The 25,165-nt window shown below is 47.3% G+C and overlaps 3 protein-coding genes across 8 annotated transcripts; 1 reads left to right on the forward strand and 2 right to left on the reverse strand.

Moving 5' to 3' along the window:
• Positions 1 to 39: 39 nt before the first annotated feature.
• On the forward strand, positions 40 to 15,201 carry LOC122615498 (speract receptor). Of its 3 annotated transcripts, none has more exons than XM_043790425.1 (16): positions 40 to 885; positions 9,574 to 10,272; positions 10,333 to 10,642; positions 10,698 to 10,948; positions 11,086 to 11,157; positions 11,233 to 11,378; positions 11,448 to 11,613; positions 11,697 to 11,702; positions 11,794 to 11,884; positions 11,949 to 12,136; positions 12,556 to 12,735; positions 12,794 to 12,898; positions 12,961 to 13,032; positions 13,097 to 13,271; positions 13,334 to 14,654; positions 14,716 to 15,201. In XM_043790425.1, exons 2-16 carry the CDS (start codon positions 9,847 to 9,849, stop codon positions 14,921 to 14,923), a joined length of 3,717 nt encoding a protein of 1,238 aa, XP_043646360.1. In that variant the 5' UTR covers positions 40 to 885; positions 9,574 to 9,846; the 3' UTR covers positions 14,924 to 15,201. The 3 variants fall into 3 exon arrangements, with proteins under 3 accessions (XP_043646360.1, XP_043646361.1, XP_043646363.1); XM_043790426.1 differs by having other exon boundaries at positions 9,579 to 10,272; XM_043790428.1 differs by lacking the exon at positions 11,697 to 11,702.
• Positions 5,695 to 6,802, reverse strand: LOC122615499 (lipase member H-A). Its single transcript, XM_043790429.1, has 3 exons — positions 6,667 to 6,802; positions 6,487 to 6,604; positions 5,695 to 6,432 (listed from the first exon to the last, which is right to left on the reverse strand). The coding sequence occupies exons 1-3, from the start codon at positions 6,761 to 6,763 to the stop codon at positions 5,736 to 5,738; spliced, it is 912 nt and encodes a 303-aa protein (XP_043646364.1). The 5' UTR covers positions 6,764 to 6,802; the 3' UTR covers positions 5,695 to 5,735.
• A 164-nt stretch (positions 15,202 to 15,365) lies between the features above and the next one.
• Positions 15,366 to 24,461, reverse strand: LOC122616118 (dual specificity protein phosphatase 22). 4 transcript variants are annotated; one of them, XM_043791427.1, is made up of 7 exons: positions 24,017 to 24,461; positions 19,379 to 19,464; positions 18,621 to 18,737; positions 18,112 to 18,562; positions 17,064 to 17,579; positions 16,631 to 16,826; positions 15,369 to 16,575 (listed from the first exon to the last, which is right to left on the reverse strand). In XM_043791427.1, exons 2-7 carry the CDS (start codon positions 19,397 to 19,399, stop codon positions 16,545 to 16,547), a joined length of 1,332 nt encoding a protein of 443 aa, XP_043647362.1. In that variant the 5' UTR covers positions 19,400 to 19,464; positions 24,017 to 24,461; the 3' UTR covers positions 15,369 to 16,544. The 4 variants fall into 4 exon arrangements, with proteins under 4 accessions (XP_043647361.1, XP_043647362.1, XP_043647360.1 ...); XM_043791426.1 differs by lacking the exons at positions 19,379 to 19,464; positions 24,017 to 24,461 and adding an exon at positions 18,804 to 18,995 and having other exon boundaries at positions 15,366 to 16,575; XM_043791425.1 differs by lacking the exons at positions 15,369 to 16,575; positions 16,631 to 16,826; positions 17,064 to 17,579; positions 19,379 to 19,464 and having other exon boundaries at positions 17,687 to 18,562; positions 24,017 to 24,270.
• Positions 24,462 to 25,165: the final 704 nt, after the last annotated feature.

The following is a 25,165-nucleotide window of genomic DNA, read 5'->3' on the forward strand; positions in this document are numbered from 1 at the left end:
GCGCGGTCCCACTGGAGGCGAGTGTGTTTGCGAGTGCGGGAGTTTCAAGACGCGCGCGAAGCTGCGGACAGTCTGATTGGAAGTGGAGCGAACTGGAAGGCAAACAAGGCGACGCGTGTCGAGTGTTTGCAATAGAAACAAATTGTTTTCGAATACGCGCGGTGCTGTGCTGCGCTATTTGTTTTGTGAAATACAATTGATCGCGGTCACCACATACCACCATCGGCGTCACCTCTTTTGCATGCCCGACATCCCCGCGGATGCGAGTTTCAGCTGGCGCGATTTGAGCAACAGGTGGCGGACGACGGATGGGCGGATGGATAAACGGATATATGGATAAATGGTTAAATGGACAAATGGATCGTGTCGATGGGCGGCGGGATTTGGCGAAATTTGGTGCTGATAGACTGGCATAGGCCCGGCATTATTATTGGTGGCCAAAAGGGGTCAGGCGGTGTGCGCGTGAGGAAATTGAATTGACTTGGTGGCCACCAGCACCGGCGGCGGTCCGAAATCGAAATCTGTGTCGCAAATGTGGCACTAATAAATTATCGCACATTCGCGCGCCGCACCGCGAGTGCTTCATTAATGCTGGAATCGCGAATGACGGAGAATATCTAGTTTTGCAGCGGCACTGCGTTTGTTTCATTTTGCCAGGAACGTGACCACAATTTCCAAGTGCCGCGTGGATTCATTCGATCTACCGAGCCATAGGTCTGCATAGACCAAACAATTAGATTTGGTAGCCACGCTTCGCGGAGCTGGGCGCAAACAAAAAAGAACGCCAACTCCGTGGCCTATAAATATCGGTCTTCGGAATTACTAAATCCAATTGCAGTCCAATTAGCAGGCGAGCGCCAATGAAGCGGCTGTGAAATAGCAATAGTAAGTATGACGCTCTTTTTTTAAATAAATACTTTTGGGTAGGCGAAGCTTAGATGCCCTAACAATTACAAGAAGTTTCATATTTGTATACTGTTAATTTCCTTCTTATAACATTTTTAAAGAAATGTGTCCGTACTGATAAAAGAAGCTAGAGTAAGGCAAATATCTAAATATAAAATAGTTAATAAAGAACAGACATAAGCGCATATAAATTGCAAGTGCCTTAATTTGCCAATCAGAACTGCGACTCCCAACACACAGCTCCAATCAGAGGAATTTTCAAATCTTATCTGCTTGAATATAAACCATAGTGATTGATAGAACTTTATGTTGATAGCTCCTTAACTGATATAGGCCGTATAGACACTTCCGGAGAAAGTCTCCTGCAATGCATTGCAAACCACGCAGCAAAGCGCATATTCCCCACATAAGAGTGTGGAAATCAACAAACGCCAACAGTGCGTATGACAGTTCTTACGCAATTAAAATGCCATCACTGGCTGTAAGATTTACATAAATTCGGCCTGCGAAAACTAAAAACTGATAAGCGTCATAAAAACCATGCGGCAGCAACAACAATTGGTTTTTGCTGTGTGAACCGAAAACCGAAAGTCAAAAAGCCAGTTGAAAACAATGCCGAGCTCGCAGAGAGCACTGCATTTTTCCACAATTTATTTAAATTTCGCACAGTTGTTGGTTGCATGGCAAGCCCCGAAATGAGTCAGTCGCGTGGTGCTGCACTTGCAGTTGCATTCGCTGCATGCCAGCGCGTACTTCTTGGTGGCGACAGAGGCTGCGCCGTCATAAGCACTGTCAAATTGCGATCGCCCGAGTGGGTGGGGCGCCGAGGGGGCTGCGGCGGGCGGTGGGGGCGTCATTGGCCCACTGCTGCTGCTGCTGCAGTCGCGCTTTTCTCTTGCAGCTCGCTGCCCCGCCGTCACTGACCACACTCAACGCCGAATCGACAGTGGCCTCTGGGCACAGTCGGGGTCGCAAATGTAGCACTGACTGCAAAAATCAATCTCTACACATTGGAATTAAGTGCATGGCATTTAAATAGTTTTCAGAGTATGATAGAAAAATATTAGTAAATACGCAGAACAAATTTCCTTAATCTAAAGGTATTTCTTACACCACTCAACAACATTTTTGTATTACTAAATACAATCTCACTGAAATAATTTAAAATTCCCTTAAATTAAATTTACGCTTTATTTGTATAACTTTAATCTCTAACACGTTATCAATATAGAAACCTTTCTACAAAACTTCAGCCAAAAATCTTATCTCAGTCATTTCCCTTTTGGAAGTAAGCTGCAAACACCTGATGTACCAGGTCATCTGAATTTGTTTCATAAATATGTGCAATTTTGGGGAATATGTGTTACCTAAATAATTGCTCCATAAAGGTCGAAAGATTATTATTACTTTAGTTGCTATTATTTTGCGCTCTATGTACGTCTTAGCTGTCTGTCTAGCAAGTTGAGTGCTTTGCGTGTGGCTTTTTGGAATTGCATTCGGCAAACGCGAAATGATGGATGATTGATGCTCGTGGCCAGAATGCGCATTAGTCGTGGATTAGACGGCCTTTGGGCGGCGCCCAAACTTGGTGGTTTTTGCACATTATTATTTTATTTTTGGCCCGTGTGGCTATACGGACAGCCACGTTATCAGCCACGTCACCGACGCTCACGCACTTAAATTTAAATAGTTAAGTACCCCCAATATATATAAAACTAATACTGCTGATTAGCGGCGAAACGGGGCCAAGAGATTATGCGTGCTGTTGAGGATGTCCCTCGACGGAACGCAAATTACCCGCAAAATTGCTCCTTCATCTATTTACATATACATATCCCTATGTACATATGTACATATGTATATAAGGATTTTAGAACGCATTACCAGCACTCGCTACCTGCATGTCATTCGCACCTTTGGCAGTGGCGGTGTCATGGAAATTTAATTAAGCCTTTATGCAGATGGCTTTTCAATCGCTTGCTACAACTTCGCCCCTTTGTTGGACAAACGCCCGCTTATCATCTGAAAGGCAGCTCCAAATGTAAAACACTGGCGGGGGCGTGGCAGCAGGTGGGCGGTTGCCCGACATATGTTACACTCAGCTTTTTGCGCTTATCAACAAGAATGGGCCACCCGGTTGAGCTGGCGACAAAGAGCCTCGCCCACAGTTGGCACACTTTTTTGGGAGGGCTTGCTACTCCAGTCATATGGAAAATGCTAGCAGGGGCGGTGGTTGGGGGTATGGACGAGGGTTTCCCTCGGGTCGCAGTTGGTGAGCCGTTCAAATGGCATCCCATTAAAGGCGTTGTACAGAAATTAACATAGCCATAAAGAGGCGAATTTCGCCAGGGGCCAGCAGAGGGAGCACCTTAACAACACGCGTGTTGGGTTCCCCCCCGCCCCAAAAAAAAAAGGGACTTTAATTGATAAACTGAGGGCAGCTGGGGAGCCGAAAGATTCCTTATCAATTCCGACTTCCCGAATTCAAACGCATTCCTGGCCTCATTAACATTACCATTAGAAAGGCAGGAGAACAAGGAAAAAACAGAAAAAGCGGCTCAAAGCGAAACAAAGTGAAATGAAAACGAAATTGTTGCGACTTAATTTCTGCTACACATTGTGTAATGGCTATATTTTATGCTTGCAATGTTCTCGATGGCGGGAGTTGTGGAAAAACCACAAAAACATACATTGTATAGCTTGGAGTCGACAAGAAAACACCCTGTACACAGTAAGGATTGTTTGAAAGAGCAACAAATTGTAAAGTCTAGAAATCTATCGTGTTCTTTAGGTTGAATATAAACTCCAAATTGGCCAAATCGATTACACTTATTGTTTTTATCAAAGTATGCCTAAAATTGGAGTTCTAAATGTTGGCTCCAAAGAAGCAGTGCTGAAACATTTCATAAACAGCTAAGAAAGTAAATGGTACAAATAGTTTGCATACTCGATATACCCCTGTTCTCTGTAACCACCCAGTGAAAAAGCAATGGGCATTTAGCAGGGCTTGTGGTGTGCTGAGGTTGGTCACATGGCGACCCACCTCCAGACCCATTATTGGATCCTGTGGAGCTGTGTGGTTGGTTGCTGGGGCGGGTGCTTCTATTTTATGGCCTGACATTTAATGCTCAGCCAGCGAAACCGAAACCGAAACCAAAACTGAGATTTCCAGCAGTCCGTTCTGAGGCCAAGTGCAGGCAAATGGAGAAGAGGAGCTGAGCCGGCGCTATGGGTTTAATGCCCGCTTAACCCACTTCGGCTGACAAATGTGCAACTTTAAATCGTCTCCCCAAAACGCTGGCAAATAAATCACGCGACTTGCGACAGAGTTGACTGCTCATCCGCGAACGAGAGTCTAACGCTAATGAAACCCCAATTAGCGCTGCAAAAACTTGTGCATATTTTTGGGCGCTCGCTATCGCGAAAGTTGAGCCCTCTTATCTGCCGGCAATGGATCATCATCAAGCGTAATTGGCTAATTGTCTGATATCCACGAGTGATGGCTCATAAAGGCAGCGGCTGGGCGCTATGTTTCGTAATGAAGTGACCACGAGTTGGATCTTTCTTTGGCCTTTGAGGGAAATGGAATCCGTGCGATGGCTACGTGCGGGGGTTGCTTGAGAGGATTGGCCCAGTAAACTTGCACCGGGCACGCAGCAAATTGGTTTCGCCACAAACTTCGGTTCCGGTTCAAGGAAGGGCCACCAGCACCCGGCAGTCCGGGGTTGTTCCTAACATTCGTCGTACACATTCCCCGAAAGATAAACTTAAGTACAGCGCATTTAAATGCAATTTGTGACAGTTTTCCTTTAGCGCGACTTTCAAGTGACACGCACACAGCAGGGTGCGATTTTTCTGGGTGGCGGGTGCTTTTTGGGCTGCTATCCAGTATGCACTGCATTTGGAGGAGCAATGTGGGGGTGGCCGCCCAGTATGGAAAAAGTTAAGGCATGCCGTCGCACAAAGGAATTTTCCTATAATATTGCACGGAAATATGCGCAACAACTTCCATTCCGGAGATGGGCCACCGGTCACGACACGCTATCGTTGTGGCTACAAACTCGCTAAAATATTTAAAACAAATTAATTAACTTTCCTGGTGGCTTAATCGCTAGGGGTTTCAAATATTTGTGGATACTATCCCCCACATGTTTGGTTCACTTTGTTTATAAGTTATTTGAGGAAGCGGTTACCCTACATTAAGACAAAAATTAAGGGCAGTGGTAATTTCATAACCAAAACAAAATTCCCATTTGCCCTAATTTGGTTTTTACCAAACCAATTTTTATTGCCATGGTATTCCCCTGGTTTTAACCAAATCCATTAAATAATAAGATTTATCTGAAGTTATCACGAAGCTCACGCACTCCCCTTTGAGTTCTCCTTTAATGGCATAAATCTGCCTCGATTCGGATATATAAGCAAATCCTTGAAGCACACTCAAAGGAGCCGATTGCCGATAAACTTTTCTTTCTCCATACGTCGACTGGATCGTCACTTCAGACAACATCTGGCATATGGAAAGGGGAAACTTGTGAACTCCGCCTATCTGTGCTCCTTCAAACGTTGAGGGAAATGAGATAAGGACGAGGACGAGGACGAGGATGGCTTCCCTTGGCAAGCGGAGGACGTGCGTCAAAACTTTGAAAGGCAAGACCTTTTAAATTGATTTTAAAATAATGAATGAGCCCAGCGCCTGACGCACATCAATTTTGGCACTTGCTCATCGCCATATGCCTCCTCTTTCAACCATCATTGCTGCAATGACTAATGACAAAGTTGCTCCTTTGTTTCCTTTATTCGTTTGGCTTTTTTATTGGATCCGCTGCTCACAGGAAGCTTATGAAGTAGGCTCCACGGGAGAAGGGTGAGGACTGTCGAGTCTCCAGGAAATAGATGCCCGAGGCAGGCTGCTCCTCCCCTTTCTGGCCCATTTTGTGGGTGGACCAGCGGCAGCTGGAGGCGCCTAAGGACTCCACTGAACCACAGCGGGCGCTCACAAAGTCATTCTCAGGCGACCACATCTCGGCGAGCAGCTCGAAGGCTCTCTCGTGCGAACAGGAGTCCGTGGAGCAGCCAGGCTGTGATTGTCCTCCGTTGGGATAGTAGTCCACATGGCCCAGTTGCTCCCACGTGCCCTCTCCTCCGGCATTTGTGTGCACCACCTCCACGAACTCAGCATCGGCTCGGGATAGCTTGTGGTCAAGTTCTTCGCCGGCGGAAGGATCAAGGGCTGTAATCTGGGATAACTGACGACCCAGTTCCTGCTGCACCTTGGCAGCCACTCCACCTGCCAAGTGGACGCCCTCGGCGAAACCCACGACCAGAATGCGATCGAGTGGCACATCGAATTGATTGTTAAGAACGATCACCAAGCTGGCCACGCTGTCGATGATCTCTGTTTCATCACTGGCCTCGGTTAGATCCACACTGAATATATTGCTCTCCTGCTGCTGAAGTCGGGCGGAAATCACCGCGGAGATCTCCGGCGAGGAAATGTTGCCAAGCCAGCGGGGAATGGCCAACCTAAAAGAGCAAAGGTTACTTTTGGAGAAATACTTAGATGAAATGATGACTCACACTGCCGGATCTGCGGCATAGAAGGAGCTCCTTACCAGAGCCTCCACCTTCGCCTCGACTTGCTGCGGATTTTCCTGGACGCGGCGTGTGCTCAGGAAAAATCCAGTCTCTCCATGGACTGCAAGTGGTCAATGTTTTTCGTTTAGCTTCTTGAGTACATTTATTTACCGCCTTACTCACCCGCTGCTATTGTGAGGGTCAATAACAAAGTTAGTTGTACTCCGGTCTGCATTCTAAATGTAACTGAAATGAATTGAGAAGCATTCGTCTGAGGCATTCCTCAAAAGCTCGATAAGATTACGATTAGGAGTCTCATTTTATGACGTTTGATAAGCGATCAATGGTCATCAGCGATCGCTGATGGATTGTACAACTCTAGCTGCAAAACTCAAAACACTTTGCAGCGATTTTCACACGTTCCTCGAATTTCGTTTGTATTTCTCTCACGCTCAAATTGTTGTTTATGGCTCTGGTAGATTGTCAAATTAATCAGCGGCAGCGGAGCTGCACAGCCAGTGTCAGCATTCCCCTGCATCGCCCTGCCCTGCCCTCCACTTCATCCGTTTCGGTTGCAGCTGCATTTGCATGGCAGACAAATTGCATTTAATTGCCTGACAGCCTCAAGAGGCGAGGGCCGCCGGCACTCGGAGTGGGCTGCGGCTCGGAAAATGTGTAGCAAACTTCACGCCAATCCCCAATCCGTCAGCTCCTCCGCCGCCCCCCGGAATAGTGGCTCCTGCTCCACCATCAATGTCAGATGGCGAAACAATGAAAATGGCAAATTAAACTGGAAGTGCAATGCAACAGCTTCACTGCGAAGAGAAATCGTCGTTACCTATCACTATTGATTGAAGTTGGAAAACTATAGGGTAAACACTTAATATGTTGGGAGGCACAAACATTCTCAGCTTAAGTTAAAGAAATACATTTTGCGGGCAAGAAAAAGGGACCTTAATACTAAGATTAATGATATAAACTTCACATTTCCTTTTTAAATTAACTGATACTGTGTATATTGTTTATGCTGAATATGTTTTATATCACAGAACTGAACAAAGCCATTAATTATGCAGTAAGTTTGTAGTGCACTTTCATAAATGTGAATATTCTATTACAACAATTTATGTAAGGACTGCGATATATATAATATCTGTAAAATCCGTTTTTTATTTGCTTAAATTGTTTGTGTTGTTACTAAGCTACATACCATAATGCAGGAAGAGACCTCGAAAGATGTATTTGCCCACAGGGTTGGATACATGATACCTGGCCATGTGTTTGATTAGGCTTGTGTAAGCCAAGAGAGAGACTCTGCTGGATGCAACAGCAGTTGACACAGTATCCTTGGACAGCTTAGGTATTCGGACTAATTGGGGCGGAAACGAGAACTTAACGTACTCCATGGCTTTAGTTTTGGGCTCCCCCGACGGTTTGGCGGACAAATCGCTTGCGAAATTGTTGTGTCAAGTGCAGCCGGTGAGTCCAAACGCACTCCCTTAGATTCTGGATTCTGGGTGGAGGGCACAACAATTAACCGGGGAGGAGAAGCGGGAACTCTTCTTGCCGGCTCAATGGGCACGTCACGGGCTTTCGCTAGATTTACGGCCAAGGAAGCGTTATTAAACGATGCCAGTGCCGATGGCGGCCACTTGTAACGTTTTTTGTTACCAGGACAAGGGATGGGGTAGATGGTTACCCAGGGTTAGCTACTTGTATTAGCATAAATAGAACGGACTGCCGCACGCAACGCTTTACAAGACCAATACAAGGGAGCGCATCCCGTAGAGGAACAATGGGGAATTTTTAGCATTGGGGTCAAAGGGAAAAGTCAATATGCCAGGCTAACTTTCAAGTGGATTCTGGAGTGCAGCGAAGGAGGAGAGCAAGGGTGGCTGCTGCTTGAGTCAATATAATAAATTACTGTGATAGCTTCAAGAAGTTGCGAAGGTTCTGCCAATATTCAATATCGCCCCCTGAATCCACAGGGCGTGTGAAAGAAGCAATCAGCCACAGGGAGTGGGTATGTGGGTCCAGTGAGAGATGTGCCAGACAAAAGGCAAACAAAGACATTCCAACAGGAACCGGGGAGTGTGTGGATTGGGGATTGGGGTGGCGGCTCTATCAGCAACTTCCCGTGCAGCATCCCGGGGAAAATCACACATGATGCGTCGCCATTTCTCATAAAAATTTCATTACATTGACCGAAATGTGTGGCAAGTTTAATATCGGGGAATTTCAACACATTGTTAAGGTTGCACACATAAAGAAGCACCCTACGAAATGGCTCTATGTACTTTATTAGTCCTTACCACGCCCCGAAAACAATTAGAACTGTGATAAACGGGCTTCGACTTAAGTTCTTCATCCATTCAGCGAGGTGAACTTCTTTATTACCAAACATTTCGTTAGCAAGAGAAAACAGGTCCTTCTAAGCAGCGCAATTTTGTCTATGACCATTTTTTTAGGATGACGCGAAGTTAAGTTCAACCAGACAAATTAAACTTTTACATCCCTGTTATTACCAAATTCGTATAAACAATTTGAGTTGGCAAGTTTATTGCGCAAAAACAAAACGTTTATGAAAGCCATGAAGTTACCCAAGTTGTCGCATTTGGTTTTGTTGCAAACTAAACGTGTTTACTCGTCCTTCTTTCAATAAAAATTCAACCATAATTTATGCAAATTACCGAAGATTTTAGGTGTTGCCAAAATGAAGGTCTCTCCTTAAAGCAAAATTCAAATAACGTACCTAAAATCTCCAGAAAGATTAAGAGATGTAACATATACTGTATTAATTGTCTTAAGCAAGTGGCATGTGCGTAAGTGTATATAAATGAAATCTTTTGCGTCATTACGGCAGCCATCTTTTATGGTGCCTCCGCCAAAGTATCCAGCATTAGTTTATGTGTTATTTGCCCACCCATATGGATGTTGGCTTTTGGGGAGGCAGGACGTACGAGTACATAGCCATGTATGTGCCCCCGCATAAATCAGAGGCACTCCTGCATGACCCAGCCTCGTCCTTGTGTTGTTCTCACAAGTCTTAAGTCTGAAACGATGTTGTGATTAAAGTCCTCTTACTTGCAGAACAGGAAACGACCGGCGGCAAAGGGAGCTGGCCAAGACGAGGACGCAATTAACCAGAGCCACAACAAAACAAGGAAGAAGGGGATTCGAAGAAGGAGGGAGCAATGCAAACTCAACAAAAATGTTGCATCTCCTCGAAGGATCAACATCTGTCGCCAAGGACACTGTCACACAAAGGAGACCCCTCGTCAGTTGCATGAAATAATTTCGTTTAAATTAAGCGCCCTCCTCACGAAAAGGAGCAGCATTTCACGCGATTCCCGTCCCCGCGTAATGTGTGCTCACCCCTGTCCTGCTCCAGCTGGAATCTACCACTCAGGACTGCTGCATCCACTGCTCCTGCTCCTCCTCTTCCTGCTCGCTTTTAGCAACTTCCGGCCGACTCATGGAGAGGTCTTCACGCTGGGTTACCTCACGGCCTCGCAACGGCGGCCGGGAAACCTGGACTACAACCGACCCGGTCTCACCATCTCCGGCGCCATCTCGCTGGCGGTGGAGGAGGTGAATGCCGGACGACTCCGGGATCGGGGTCATTCCCTTCAGTTCGTCGTGGCCGAAACTTACGGTGAGGAGGTGGTCAGCATCCGTCAAACGGCGGCACTGTGGACGCAGCAGGTGGCCGCCTACATTGGCCCCCAGGAAACATGCGTACACGAAGGTCGCATGGCGGCCGCCTTCAACCTGCCCATGATATCTTATGTAAGTTGGCAGCCACTTTGTATTTGTGCAATCTCCTTTTTAATAAGTAATACCCTCCAGTACTGCACCCATCGGGATCCCTCGAACAAGGCTGATTTCCCCACCTTTGCCAGGACACGTCCCCCGGACACACAGATCTCCAAGTCCGTAGTGGCCCTTTTGCTGGCCTTCAACTGGACGCAGGTGAGCTTCCTTTACTTGGACGACGCCAGTGGTCAGTATCAGCCCGTGGCGGAGACCATCCTGAGCACACTGACTGATGCCGGCGTCAGTATCCGGGACATTCGCACTTGGAATACCATCTACCATCACGGATTTATGGACAATCCTTTCGAGGCGCTGGTGGAACAGACCTATGCCAACACGAGGAGTAAGTAGGGACTAAAGGGCAAATTTCATGTTAATCACATTTTATATACCAATAGTCTACCTCATTTTGGGACACTACTATGAGCATGTCGGGCTGATGGTTAGTCTCCAGAGAAGAGGAATTCTGTCGAAGGGCGACTATTTCGTAGTGGGCATAGACATCGAACAGTATGATCCGGCCAAGCCTGAAAAGTATTTGCGAGGACTCCTGCTGGAGGATGTGGAGCCACTGGCCGTGCAGGCCTTTCAGTCGTATCTGGGCATTGTCCCCACGGCTTCCGTCTCCTTCGCCACTTTTGCCAATGAGGTTTGTCCGCTGACAGGTCCTGACAGTGATGTGATTGATGCGCTGCATCCGCCTTCCGCCTTCCGCACGCCTCATAATTGTCGGGCCTTTCGCCACATTGACCACACATCTGACCCTCATTTCGTTTCGGTTTTCAGGTCAACAAATACATGGAGCGACCGCCATTCAATTTCCCCAATCCGCTGGGCCCCTTCGGCGGCGTAAAGCAGGTTCGCCTCCCAAGGAAACCGAAGACGAAACCGAAAACCATTGACTGACCTCCAACCTCTTCCCTTCATTGCCAGATAAGCGCCGAAGCTGCCTATCTCTACGATGCCGTGCATCTCTACGCGAAGGCCTTGATGGAAGTCCTGGACTCGGGCGGAAGACCCAGGAACGGCAGCGCCATTGTGGCGGCCATCAAGGGTTCGCGATATCGCAGCGCCATGGGGTGGGTGTTGGCCCATATGACAGCTAATCCGGCAATTGCGCTAACACACATTTTCCACTTTTGTTTCAGCTATCACGTCTACATCGATGAGAACGGCGATGCAGCTGGAAATTATACAGTATTGGCCAGGGGATCCGTGCGGAATGGTCGCAATCAGACTGTGCTGGGTCTGCGTCCCGTGGGCACCTTCATCCACCGGAACAGCAGCTTCAGCAGCATCAGCAAGGCGTTGCCCGTAAGTAAATCCCCGCCTTTTCTCATACATCCTCTTGTAACTTGCTCTCTGCCACTCCTCCGTAAATCGCTTGACCCGTGCAGCACCAGGTAAGCGCTTCTGCCTGCCACAATTAATCACACACCTCACTTTGTTTTACTGTGTTATGATTTAATCCTGGTTTCCATTGGCTTACCGCAGGATCTCAAACTGTTCAGCCCCATCGACTGGGTGGGTGGCACGCGACCAGCAGCTGCTCCTCGTTGCGGATTTGGTGGCGAGAAGTGCGTCAGTGAGTATGTTAGTTTACTAACCAATTCTGTGAGTTTACCTTTGTTCCGTCTCTCAAATCGCAGATTACACTGGCGAAATTTCAGCGGCCATTGCGGGCGGTGCCCTATTGCTGCTCAGCCTGGTCTCGCTGGTCCTCTATCGCAACTGGCGGTACGAGCAGGAGCTGGACAGTCTGCTCTGGAAGATAGACTTCCGCGAGGTGCAGATCCATGAGAACGAGCGGGAACAGCAAAGTCAGAAGCAGACGCGCGTAAGTCCCAGTGCCTGTCATCTTAGTGCGATGGCAGTGACGCTTATCGTTATGGCAGACAGGACACTCAAAAAAATTGGCTTTAAAGTGATAGGTTATCTGTGACTAGAAATTCCCTCAACTTTTATAAGTAGGTATTGGAACTCAAAGAATTTATTCAAGATTGAGACATGTTTTTAATATTGTTTAAACTAAGAAACTAAGAACCACTTTAATAGCAAAGTGTGGGTTATACTCGTAAGTTTCTAGGAAATACTTTTGAAGTGCATGCAGACGGGCCATTTAAGCTGCATGTGTTACTTTGTGAGAATGTGTCAGAAAAGGCTCTTATATTCCTCCTGGTAAAGACTCTTCTCCCGCCATTGCATGTCTGACAACAGCACTTGCTAAATCACTTGCCGCGTCGTCTTCCTCCGCAGTCCACCCATCCGCTGATCCGCACCAGCCAAGTGAGCCTGAGCTCCAATCCGGACGCCGACTTCCGGTACACGACCATCTTTACGCCCATCGGACTGTACAAAGGTCAGCTGTATGCCATCAAGAAGGTGCGAAAGAAGAGCGTGGACATCACCCGCGAAATGAAGAAGGAGCTCAAACTGGTAAAACACATAAATATGATAAACCATAATCCATTTAAAATTTTAAAATCTATTCCAGCTGCGGGATGCCCGCCACGACAATATTTGCGCCTTCATAGGCGCCTGCACGGATCCGCCAAACATCTGCATCATCAGCGAGTACTGCACCCGCGGCAGCCTTAAGGTCAGTCGGTCAACCAGTTCACTGTAAGACCCAAAGCGACTCCCACTTCCTTTCGATTGCAGGACATTCTGGAGAACGAGGACGTCAAGCTGGACAACATGTTCATTGCCTCCATGGTGGCAGACATTATACGCGTGAGTGCTGTAACATTATACTAATGGCCGACCCACCCACTGACCTCTTTCCCCATCCCGGCAGGGCGTCATCTATTTGCACGACTCGCCCATTCGTTTCCATGGCGCTCTGTGCACTTCCAACTGCCTGGTGGACTCCCGATGGGTGGTCAAGCTAACGGACTTTGGCCTCTTCGCTTTCAAACAAGGGATCGAAGACAGCACCACGGATATGCAGCATATGTCGGCCAAGTGTATGAGTGAGTTCGCTTTCCAATTAATAGCGGCTTTAGATTTCTGAAACACCCCCTCTCTGTACCAGAGCTTCTTTACCGAGCTCCTGAGCTGCTGCGACAGGGTCCATCCTCGCTGGTCATGGGCACACAACGCGGGGATGCCTATTCCTTTGGCATCCTCCTGTACGAGATGCACGTCCGTAGAGGACCCTTTGGTGAGACGGGTCTGACGCCCATGCAGTGCCTGCAGAAGGTGCTTCAGCCCCAGGATTACCTTAATCCATACAGACCATCCTTGCAACCGCTGGAAACGGCGTTCGACTGCGTCAGCGAATGCCTGCGGGAATGCTGGGCGGAGAGGCCAGAGGATCGACCAGATTTCAAGACCATCCGCACCAAACTGAGGCCTCTGCGGAAAGGAATGAGGCCCAACATTTTCGACAACATGATGGCCATGATGGAGAAGTATGCCAACAATTTGGAGGCTCTAGTGGACGATCGCACGGATCAATTGCAGGAGGAGAAAAAGAAGACCGATGCTCTGCTGCACGAGATGCTGCCGCGCTGCGTGGCTGACCAGCTGAAGAAGGGTCACAAGGTGGACCCCGAACACTACGAACAGGTCAGCATCTACTTCAGCGACATCGTGGGCTTCACTGCGATGTCCGCCGAGTGCACCCCGCTGCAGGTGGTAGACTTCCTCAACGATCTGTACACCTGCTTCGACTCAATCATTGGGCACTATGATGTTTATAAAGTTGAAACTATCGGAGATGCCTACATGGTGGTCTCTGGACTACCGCTGCGCAATGGTGACTTGCATGCAGCGGAAATAGCCACCATGTCGTTGCACCTACTCAGTGCCGTATCAGAGTTTAAGATCCGTCACCGGCCCACAAACCGCTTGCTGCTGCGGATTGGCATACACTCGGGTCCCGTTTGTGCGGGTGTTGTGGGTCTGAAGATGCCACGTTACTGTCTTTTCGGAGATACTGTCAATACTGCTTCCCGCATGGAGTCCAGTGGTGTTCCGCTGAAGATCCATTGCAGCTGGCAGTGCCGGCAATTGCTGGAGAGGCTGGGTGGCTATCACTTCGCGGAGCGAGGCGTCATCTCCATGAAGGGAAAAGGTGATCAGCGCACCTACTGGCTGCTGGGAGAAGATGAGGAGGCACGCACTCGTCGGACCTATGAGCGATCTCAGAGACGCGGATCCAGAGCACTCAACAAGTTCATCCAGGGCACCATCAAGCAGGCCCAGGAACAGGCCAACGAGTACGGCATACGCTCCTCCCTTAAACAGAAGAATCTGCCCAGAAACTCGCTGACCCGCTCCTCCAGTCTGGAGTCGCCCAAGAAGCTGCGGTTCGCTGCTGGTAGCCTCCTGGAGCATCATCGCTATCACAGGTTTGACACATTAGCGTTGCCCATCAGCTCACAAAATTATAAAAATCTATTTTCCCATTAGTGACGAGGCGCTGCTGGAGGTGGACTCCTACACGGGCTTGCGCCGTTCCTCGGGAGGATCCACACAGTCGCGCTACGAGGAGACGACCCTGTCGCTGACTCTGTCCTGCCAAAGTATTGAGATCGCAGGTGGGCAACATGGTAAAAGGCGACCCTCCTCTTATCCCACTGCCAACACGCCGCTGCTGATGAACCACGTGGAGGTTTAAGGCAGTGTCCTAGTACTTATTTAACCCAGATACAGGGAACTTAGTGGAATTTGTGTTCAGTATGTTTAGCCAAGTATTTGTATCGCTTTTAGTGTCGTACGCAGATAGATAATCCTTGGAGTCTGTCATATAATTGTGGTAACTGTAGCATCAGCATATTGTGAAAGTGATTATAAATCTAGTCGTTGTTTAAACACATTCATGCGCTAACCTAAATCAATTTAAAATAGTCAATAACCTAAAGTAAATTATATGAATAAAGAGCAACAAATTAAACGACTATTTCCTAAGGATATCCAGGGTCATTTTTATTATTATTCTATATTGCAATTAGGTTCCATTTCAATTTTTGCGTCTTGGAGACAGTTGCTTTTATTATTGTATATTAATTGTATTAATTTGACAAACTTAACGATTTATTTTTTATATAACTTTAGTTTAAAACCGATTTGTGCATTTCTCTAGGCATTATAAATACAGTATTTGATTCATCGCCGTTCGTCGCCATATGTGTTAGTGTATCTTCGAACCATTTATATTTTGTCAAAGCCAGCTTGAAAAAATGTCTCAAATGTCCTTTAGATTGTTTAGATTGTTTTCGATATTCTAGGAAAGATTGTAAATAATTTTACACTCTTATCGATTATAATTTGAATTGTGTTTTGGTTTCATTATGATAAGCCACAAGCTTTAAAGCACACTTTAATGCAATTTGTTTGTTTTGTTTTTAGTTAAATTTTGTTTGTGATCTAATGTGTGGTAAAGTCCGCTCTGTATTGCTTTTCATCTCTAGTTTTTCTTTTGTTAAGTGTGTGTGGAAGAAAGGGGGTGGGGTGAGCTAATAAACTTTGTTTATATATATTCAATGCTACACAATGCAACAACTCTAAATAACAATCTCAAATCTCATATGTCAATACTATATCAACTAGGTATGAATGTATATAACGCTTGCCTTGGGGGATTGGCCCAATTTGTTTTGGTTCGCTATCAAAATATTTGCAACAACAGTGGATGTAATCAAAAATACGCAATTGTACAATTCTCAATTATTGTTCGACTGTCTCCACAATCGCTCGCATCTCGCACGCGCCATCCTTCGGTACAAAACTAACAAATGGCCATAACCAACCAGGTAACCAGGTAACCAGGTAATCAGGAGGCCGGGGAATCAGTCCTTCCAAATGGACCGACAACAAATCTGCTCGTATAAATAAATACGCTATATAATATACAGTAAATATGTGTGTATATGTATATGTCGGTATTTCTTAAATGCGTCTCTGAAAAATAATCTCTCAACATTTGATTTTCTTGATTCAGGCTGCACTCGAAGGCGAGTGCCCCGAATGCGTTTAAAAAATTGATCAACAACTTTTAGTAGCCAAAGCCGGAAACGAAGGATTCCGCAGCCCAAGCATCTAACAACAGTAAGCTACTCAAGGATCCTACGAATCCCAAGCGGGAATCCATGGTCCCCTACCAAACAAGTCTGCAGGTCACGAGCGCATTTTGCCAAAGGGTGCAAGTCGCTTAAGGATTACAGATTATATGCAGTGGGTGCCAATGCAACTCGCTTTACAAAAAAACCTCCTCGCCCAATGACGGCTTGCTCTGGACTTCATCTCGGCTTCTTCACCAGGCTGGTGGATCTGTGGTGGTTGAAAATGTGGATTACCAAATGGCTGCAGTACTTTCATCACTCACCTTTTCACGCCATGACGTGGACTGGCGGGCGGAGTGTGGCAGGGTGAGGGTGGAGCCGAGCCTCCCGACGAGCCCTTCGACGAGGATATAGATAGTGTAGAGGCTCTGGGTGCCGAACAGCCCAGGTAAATAGCCGATCCCTTGTCAGCATCCCGCAAATCCACTCGGGAACCGTGGACGGAGGAAGGAACCGATCCTGTCAGAGGTCGAGAAATACCATTTTATTGTATACCTTAAAAATGCGCTTACTAGGGAATCTCCCAAAGTTGTCTGTAAACGATGAAGCATCTGAGTTCTTTAATAGACAACTTTTAAAATATGAAACAGAAAATTAAATCATAAATACTGAGAATGCAATAACAGAAGTTTCAAAACATCAGACATATCTCATTTCCGCTTCATCGTTTACAACCAACTCAAGGACGTCACTCACCCGTGTAAGCGTGCAGTCCAGCCGGACTACTCCGAGGACGCACTCCGAAACCGCTGACCGTGCTGGCACTCCGCTGCAGCTGGGCGGAGCCATTTCCCTCCCTGGCCGCCGACTCCCTGCGACTGCCGGCGCTGCTCACCCGAGGCGCTTCTCTCGAGGAGTTGCCCGGCCGGGGAGAGCGCTGACTCCGGGGCAGCTGCTGCTGGCGCTGCTCCTGCTCACGGCGGGCATCCTCGAAGGCGGCGGCATACTCGGCCGCCTCGCGGGATGTGGTGGGCGGCTGTTCCAGGACGATCTCGTCCTCGGGAATGCGCTCGTTGCCCACCGAGCGACGGACCATGGGCAGCGGTGAGTTCTTGGGCGATGTGGGGCAGGATTGGGCGGCTACACTGCTCACGCTGAGCGAACTGGACGAGGCATTGGCATTGGAGGACTGGGCACGCAGACGCGAGTGTGTGGAGGCGTTGGAGGGACGACGTCGGAACAAGCCCTTCGTGGGGTCCATGTTGCAGACGCCTGCGCAGAAAGAAAAATGGATATGACATGATCATTAAGATTAAAACTATTTTGAAATTAATCCAATTTTCTTTCCGGTTTGTCCAAGGAAAGTAAAACATAAGTTATACGAGACTTGAAGCAGATGATTCTTTTATTGGTGGTTCTAACTATGGTTTTGTAAGACAGGATTGAGATTTTGGTAGACGTCGTCTTTTTAATTTCGATGTGGACTTGGCTCCCAGCTTCGTTAAAGTCTTGACTTCAACGTACGACTCTTCATCATTGTCCGAATCCACATTCTTGACGAAACGACCTTTGTCGCAATCCGGATCGTAGTAACGCACACTTGGCATAAGCTCCTTGCCCAAGCTAAAATCCGGTGAGGAGTCATCGCCCAGATCAGTTTCAAAGGTGCTCCTCTTCCATTGGTCCACCGCGAAGTTTAGAGTGTAAGCCACGCTTCGCCTGACCTTGCCCAAACCCTCGCCTTCGCCCTCGTCTTCCTCCTCCCCCTGACCAATATTGCTCCCATCTAGGTCCTGACTCGCACCTGTTGGACATTTTTCGCCGCGGGAGCAGTTACCCTCGCAGATGTCGCGGTTCTGCAGCAGCTCCTGGTAGTTGTCCAGCGCGGTGGCCACCTTGGTGCGATCCAGTTGCTCCAGAGCCGAGGATGGGAAGCGCTCCCTCAAGCGGCGCCGTTCCTCGGGCAGCTTGAACTGCTCAAACTCCTGCAGTTGGCTCTGGAATCCAGCATTGGGATTGGCCACAGCGCGACCAGCGCGAACCACCTTCAGCGCCTCCTTCCAGTTCAAGTGGGTGGCCGTCATGATGTAAGCCACGGCCACGGTCACCGAGCGCGACATCCCCGCCAGGCAGTGGATGAGCACGTTGCCTTCGCGGAGTCGAGCGGCGTGAATGAAGTCGTTGCAGACGGAGAAATACTGGGAGAGATTCTGGTCCGGCGTATCCGAGGCCATCACGCACAGGTAGTGCTTGTCCTAGGATGAGAATATATCTTAATTGGACCACCCAGGATGAAGTACATGAATCACTTACCGGCAGCAGACGCCGCGGACTGTCATGTATGGCGATGATGTGCGAGATCTTGAATCTTTCCAGCTGAGTGTGATCCTTGGAGTCGCGGTAGTTGCCCACATAAAGTCCCGGCAAGACCTACAGAAAATAGGGAGAACAAAAACATATGGTTCTGGGATTAGGCTCTGGCTGCTCCGGGTTTACCTCTCCCATGTGCCGGTTCATTTTGGGGCGATCAGATAGCAAAATGATATGGTTTCGTGTGCCTACGATTTAGAGTGCTGTTCATGGAGACGGAAAAGTGGTAGCCTATTTATTGGATTTCTTGCATGTTGTTCAGTTTTTGTTGCCTTTGACAAGTTGCCGTGACAACAATCGTGGACTCAGACCGAAAAGTTGGTGCCAGAGCACCAATTCCACGTTATTGCGGAACCAGTTTATCGATATTTAATCACCGATCTATACGACCGAACTGGCAGTGCAGTCAAACAAAACTGGCTTTTCTAAGCCGAAGCCTAATTATTCTGTAAGTTACTACTATAACAAGATCAATGCTTAATTCAAAATGAAGTGTAACTTTAGCTTGCGGCATCAAAGCTTTTTACTCACAAAAAAATATATTTTAGCTACTTTAACTGAATGATATGTAGAGCTTGACCACTTTAGTCCTGAAAATACTGCAATTATGGCTGCTTAACTTTTGTGCAGGACCTTGAAGTCGGTTGTCACCGGCTTCTGTTTGTGATTTTGCAAGCCATAAATCTTGTCCTCGTTCTTACCTTGTTCATGCCATTCCCCATGTTTCTTCATTTAAAAGTTGCGGCTCACTTCCTCAATTGTCAAACGAATTGGCCCGAAAGCATTGCTGAAATGGTAAGAAGCAGAGGAAGAGAATCCTTTATTTGACAAGTTCAGGCGCAAAATTCCCAGCGAAGGCCAAGAGGAAATGGCAGTGTGATTGTGATGGTGATTGCGAGTGTGGGCTTTGGGGGCAGCTAAATGCTTTTGTTGTGGGCTCTGATGAAAGTGCAAGTGGCAAATGTTGCAAGCTGTTGCCACTGCCATGGCCAGAACGTAATGGATGTCTTTGTCGCCGCCTTCGTCGCGGAAGTAAACAGACCTTGACGTTGGCTCGCCTGCATCTCATTAGTGGGACAGTCAGACAGTCAGACAGACAAATAAACAGTTTGTCCTGGTATTGGGGCTAGGATTTCGGTTCGGAATGGGCCGAAATGCCAGAGGCTAAGCACCAGCAACTGGCCTACCTGTTTGGCCCCCAAAAGTGGGCAAGGTTAGGAGACGGGGTCCTTGCAACAGTTGGTTGTGCCCGCTTTGCTTTCCACCCCCTCCTCTGGTTTTCTGCTACCCCTCTAAGGACACTGGCAAAGGCCTCATCACAAAGTCAAGACGTGGGCAGCCCACCACCTATGAGCCCATGAGCCTATGAGTCTGCGTTGTGTAACACACTCGGATACCCATCCTTTGGGGGCACTTGGAATCCGACACATTTGCATAAGTTGTCTCGCGTTGAGGCAATGGGCAAAGTGTCGCTTTGTTGTAATTTCATTCCCGGCACGTTGTCGTCGCAGCCACGGGCATTAAATTGACTGACATACTCGCAGAAGAGCAGAAGAGTCGGAGACCAGGAGACCTGGAGCAGATAAGGCACGTGTGTGCCGCGCCAGCAGTAGTAGCAGCTGTCATTTACCAGTCAGCCCGCCTTGGCCAATGGAAACCACCAAAACACCAACACACCAACACACCCACGCCCATCCACTTCCGGAACGGGGAAATTACGAAATTAGAGCAGTCAATCTAGCCCCTTCATCCCCTCAAAGGTATCGGAGGCAATTGATCAGCCAAAATTGCTGCTTAGCAGCATTCGGACAGCGGCGACATGGACTTCAAGTGCATCCAATCAGCATCACAGTGCCTATAAATAGGCAGCGCCCACTTCCATTCGGTCCGAGTTGGAGGATTCCCACTCAGAGCCGCAATTCGATTCAATTGATGTGACACTTCGCTCGTCTCGGCCTCCGTGTTCCGACCCACAATTCCGCACAGATGGAGCACCGGGATTAAGATTGGGACTGGTAGGGCTTTGGTGCACTTAGGAAAATACCTATTACATAATGATGGAAGAGGCTCTAATTAATGGAGAAACGGAAAGGAGCCTTGAATCGATTTGGTTCATTGATTAATTTGAACTGAAGTAAAACGAAACTGTGGTCTTGAACTATAGGGATTCTGTTCAATGGAATTTCATAAACATTCAATTGGTCTGTTTGAAGTTAGCCTCGGTACTCTTCCCCACTGGTAATATAATAATTTAAAACTTACTTCGGAAACAAAATGCAACGAACCGGAAATGCAATTGAAACTGATATTATTTTCATGTATGTGTGCGGGGAAACTGGAAACCGGAACCGCCTCGCTTGTGCGCCTGTGACGTCCCTGTGTCCTTGTGTCCTTGTGCTCCTGTGTCAGTGGAAGTGTGTTGGTTTAGCCGCTGGCCAAATATTTTAGGGGCCATGATTGAAAAGCAGTTTTGCATTGAATTCATCGACGAACTTCTAATGAAATCGCATTGTGGCCGGCGCCCTTTTCCCTCTTTTTCCGACCAATGCATTTCCGGGCCGTTTGCCAAGGCGATTTTTTTCGGAAGAAGTGTTGCATGCCCCGAGGCGCAGACATTGAGTGAGTTGAAATTTATGGAAAGCTTTAATCAAATTAAATCGTTCCCCGCTCAACTGCTCTTCCTGACCGGGACTTGCATTCGCTGCCAAGTTTTTCACTTTGTTTTCCACCGTAATGGCGCGAGTTTTTCCACGAATGTTTCTTGACTATCGTTTCCCCATAATTTGGGTTTTCTTGTACCCAATGTCATTTGAAGGGGGGGCATACGAGTGTGGTATGTACGAGTATATTATATGCATATATAAATTAGCCGGAATCGGCCTTGTCCCATCTCGACCGTTTCGTGCGCCGCCCCCTACGGCTGGCAGTCAATTATATCGTTTAGACATTCAACATGAGCAATAAAATACATGCCACAGCGGCACCAGAAGCCGCACCTACCAGGACAGCAGTGGATGGGCTAGGGATTGGGATTGGGATTGGGTCTGGTGACGCTTTATGACTCCATCGCTGGCTGGTGGCCTGGTGAGTCAATGCCGGGTGGGAAGCCCCCGCCGTCCAAGGGTAGAAGTCCCAATTGCTCACTGACTGTGAAAAATGTGAGTTTTTTGCCATCGAGCTTTGTTTGCAATAAATGTTTCAGGCATGAAAAGGGACAAACACGCCGAGGTCTATAAACATACAGTTCAACATCCCTACATTGAACTGTTTATCGAAAACAAACAACATATATACGTCGATATCTTTATATAAATATACAAGAACTTATTTAAAACTTTTTAAACCGCCTTTGAATTTATAATGGTCTCATAGAGTTGATATCTACAGGTCTTAAACAATAAGGTATACTTATAGGCGGATTTCTAAAGAACAAAACATTAAAATCTTGACTTCTTACCACATATTCCAGAACATTATATACATATATATAAAGAGACAAAAAGTCTGATAGTACCTTTTAAAACACGGACTTAGGCAAAAGAGAAGACCAACTTTTATGAACACAATATCTACTGTACAATAAATACATCAAAATAGCGATTATGTTTTGCTTTCTTTGCTGCCAGGCAGGCAGTTTTAAATAAATTCGAAGGCCTACACCCGCGCTCTCACCCACGAGAATGGAACTCGAAAAGGGCGGAATGTAGGGGCAGTCATGTGTGTCCCTCTTCACAGGATAGGGGCACACAGGATAGGGGCAGCCCAGAAGCCAGCAGCCAAACAGCGCCGCTTTGTCTGCGGATATGTCAATGGACCGGCAGCAACCTCCTGAGGAGAAGGGTCACAAGTGCGAGGAGCCGACTAAGCAAAACTTTCCTTCCAGAGGGCACGTGTTGCCATAAAATGCTTTATTAACATACAGCAGTTCTGGCCAAGATGGGTAAATACAGGGTGTAGGAGAGGGGGGTATTGTTGATTTCATGAGCTTCGAGGATTTCATTGCTCCAAGCAAACATTGTACGGGCTCCTAAGCAAACGCCAGTGCCAGCAGAAACTATTTTCACTGGCCACCGGCTATCTGGTAACCGAAATCCCCCCAATTCCAAACCCTTTCTGCTCCTCGGGCTGTGACAGAGACAAAGTGTTGCCATCGCCGAGGCAATAAAACTGAAATGTGATCGCCTGGCATCACCTACCCCATGATGACACACATAATCTGAGGCAATGTGGGGACATCAACCTTGATTTCGGAATGCATCCGTTTCCCTCAGCAGCGGAACTCTATCTGCAATTCCACTTTCCCGCCCAGGTCACAGCTAATTAACTGCATTCGAGACCGAGACCGAGAGCGAGTCCTGCGAAATGAAACCCTCGAAATGTGACAATCTGAACTTAATGAACCGCACACTCGGCCCGGAAGTTTTCGCCGTCGACAGAACGAAATTTAAATAAATAATTAGGCAGGTGGGCGGGAGCGGTGGTCGAGTTGCATGACTCAACATATTAATTTCGTTTTACATATGCAATGAGTGTGGCGTTAAAAGTTTTGGCCATGTTTTTAGTGTGCAACAAGGGAAATTAAGCGAAATGAGGCGTTCAAAATGAGGGTTTCTCTCTTTGGCAGCAGTTGGCATTTGAAATTAAACGGATATGAGCTATATGGGATGTATGACATTGTCCCTGGGCCATTGTATACACAGAGTACTTTTACGACTTTTCACAAGTAATTAGGGCTCAACCGGGCGTATACGTGATTTTTCATTATAATACTACAACGATTAAAGTTTTGATAACCTTGGAATCCTAGCCCACATAAATGTCTATCTGTATATCAGTAGAGTGCAGAATTTTGTAATGTAATATTTTAAGTGCTACACAATTCCACACGAGTCTCAAATCGTAAATAAACAAACAGCCAAAACCGTGATAGATATCTATGCACAGAGTCATCTGCAAGCTCTGGCTGCCAGTGGTATCCACAGTCACGTTTCGGGGCATTTTCACACCAATTCGAGTTTGACGGCCGGCTGACAGTCCACGACGCGCCCAAACAGCACATTACCCATACGACCCGTGGGCCAAGATTTACATGGAAAACACTTACGCGCTCTTGACACGGGAGGCAAGAAGGTGGGGCACTGTGGCACTGTCCGTTAATTCCCCAGTTGCGTGCCCGAAACAAAAAATAATTATTCGAAAAAGCCGCAAATTGTTTCATACATACATATACTCGTATGAATGCGAGCAGAGGAGTATAGTTTTTGGCAGAAATCGGACGTGGGTCAGTCACCCAACGGAATGTGGCATTATGGAGCCGTTAAGGGAATCGCTGGACTTACGTTAACTTGGGCGCTCCGGTTGCTTGCCTTCCTGGTCAATGGAGCTGCCACATGGAGACCTTCAAGTGCGACTTCGACTCGCGAGAGAGGGAGAGAAAGTAGAGAAAGTCGAGCGGCAACTCCTGTTATATCACGGTGCCAGCGGCGGTCGCACAAATGCACAAATTTTGATTCGGTTCACACAGATTTTTCGCTACTTTTCTCTCAGTGTGAACTCTAAACTAAACTGTGTGACGCTGAAAGCCAAGTCGATAGTATCCCGACCAGTTTTCCATGTCGTTTTTGCGACCCGGAGCGTTATAGAATAAGGAGCCGTAAAAGGTGTAAACGTGAAACGAGCGTTTGAGGACCGAGAAACAATGAAAGTCAAACCGCAAGAAACGCAGCCGTGAAATGTGTGGATAGTGGAAATATGGAAAAAACGAGCTGCAGCCGCCGCGTGAGTTCCGTTTGCAGGACGAGGATTGCGCCAAACGAATCGGCTCGAGCGCTGGTCACAGACTGAGCAGCTGAGAACCACTGCCATTCGGACTTGGCTCAAACGGAGTGCTAGTGGCTGAGGCACGGGCACCGTTGCCCGCGGGCATGAATGGGAACAAGCCGAGTTTGCGCACCACCACAGCGCGCCAAAATAAAAACTCACTCAATTTGGCAGCGAGAGAGTTAGTGAAGGTGCCGTGCCACAGAGTACGTAAAAACCTTTGATTCAGTTATATAATTGAGGGGGCGACCGGTCAGGTTTTATTTTGTATAGTTCCGCCTTTCTTACGGGGGAAACCTCACCTGTCGATGGGCAATTAACGGCCAGTCGGCCAGTCAGCAATCAACAAACTGGCCGCAAATGCATAAGCTACCCCTTGTAAGGGTGAGGTTAATTGAGCCAATGTTCGATATTAACGGTAATCGAGTGCTATATGGTAGCAGCAGCCAGCACAATGGGGAAAAAGTCGTATATATATGAAGTATTCTTAGGTTAGCCGATCTAGAGCAGGAATCTTTATACCCGTTACTCGTAGAGTAATGACAAGCTTTGATCTCCTTCATAACTGAGTTCTTGCTAATAAATGTAATGTAATATTTAATTTACATCTAACAGACTTTTTGCACAATGAAAACCTTTTTTTTTTACAATTAAAGAGTCATATTGCT

Source organism: Drosophila teissieri, chromosome 3L (assembly GCF_016746235.2).
Source record: "Drosophila teissieri strain GT53w chromosome 3L, Prin_Dtei_1.1, whole genome shotgun sequence".
Classification (NCBI taxonomy): domain Eukaryota; kingdom Metazoa; phylum Arthropoda; class Insecta; order Diptera; family Drosophilidae; genus Drosophila; species Drosophila teissieri.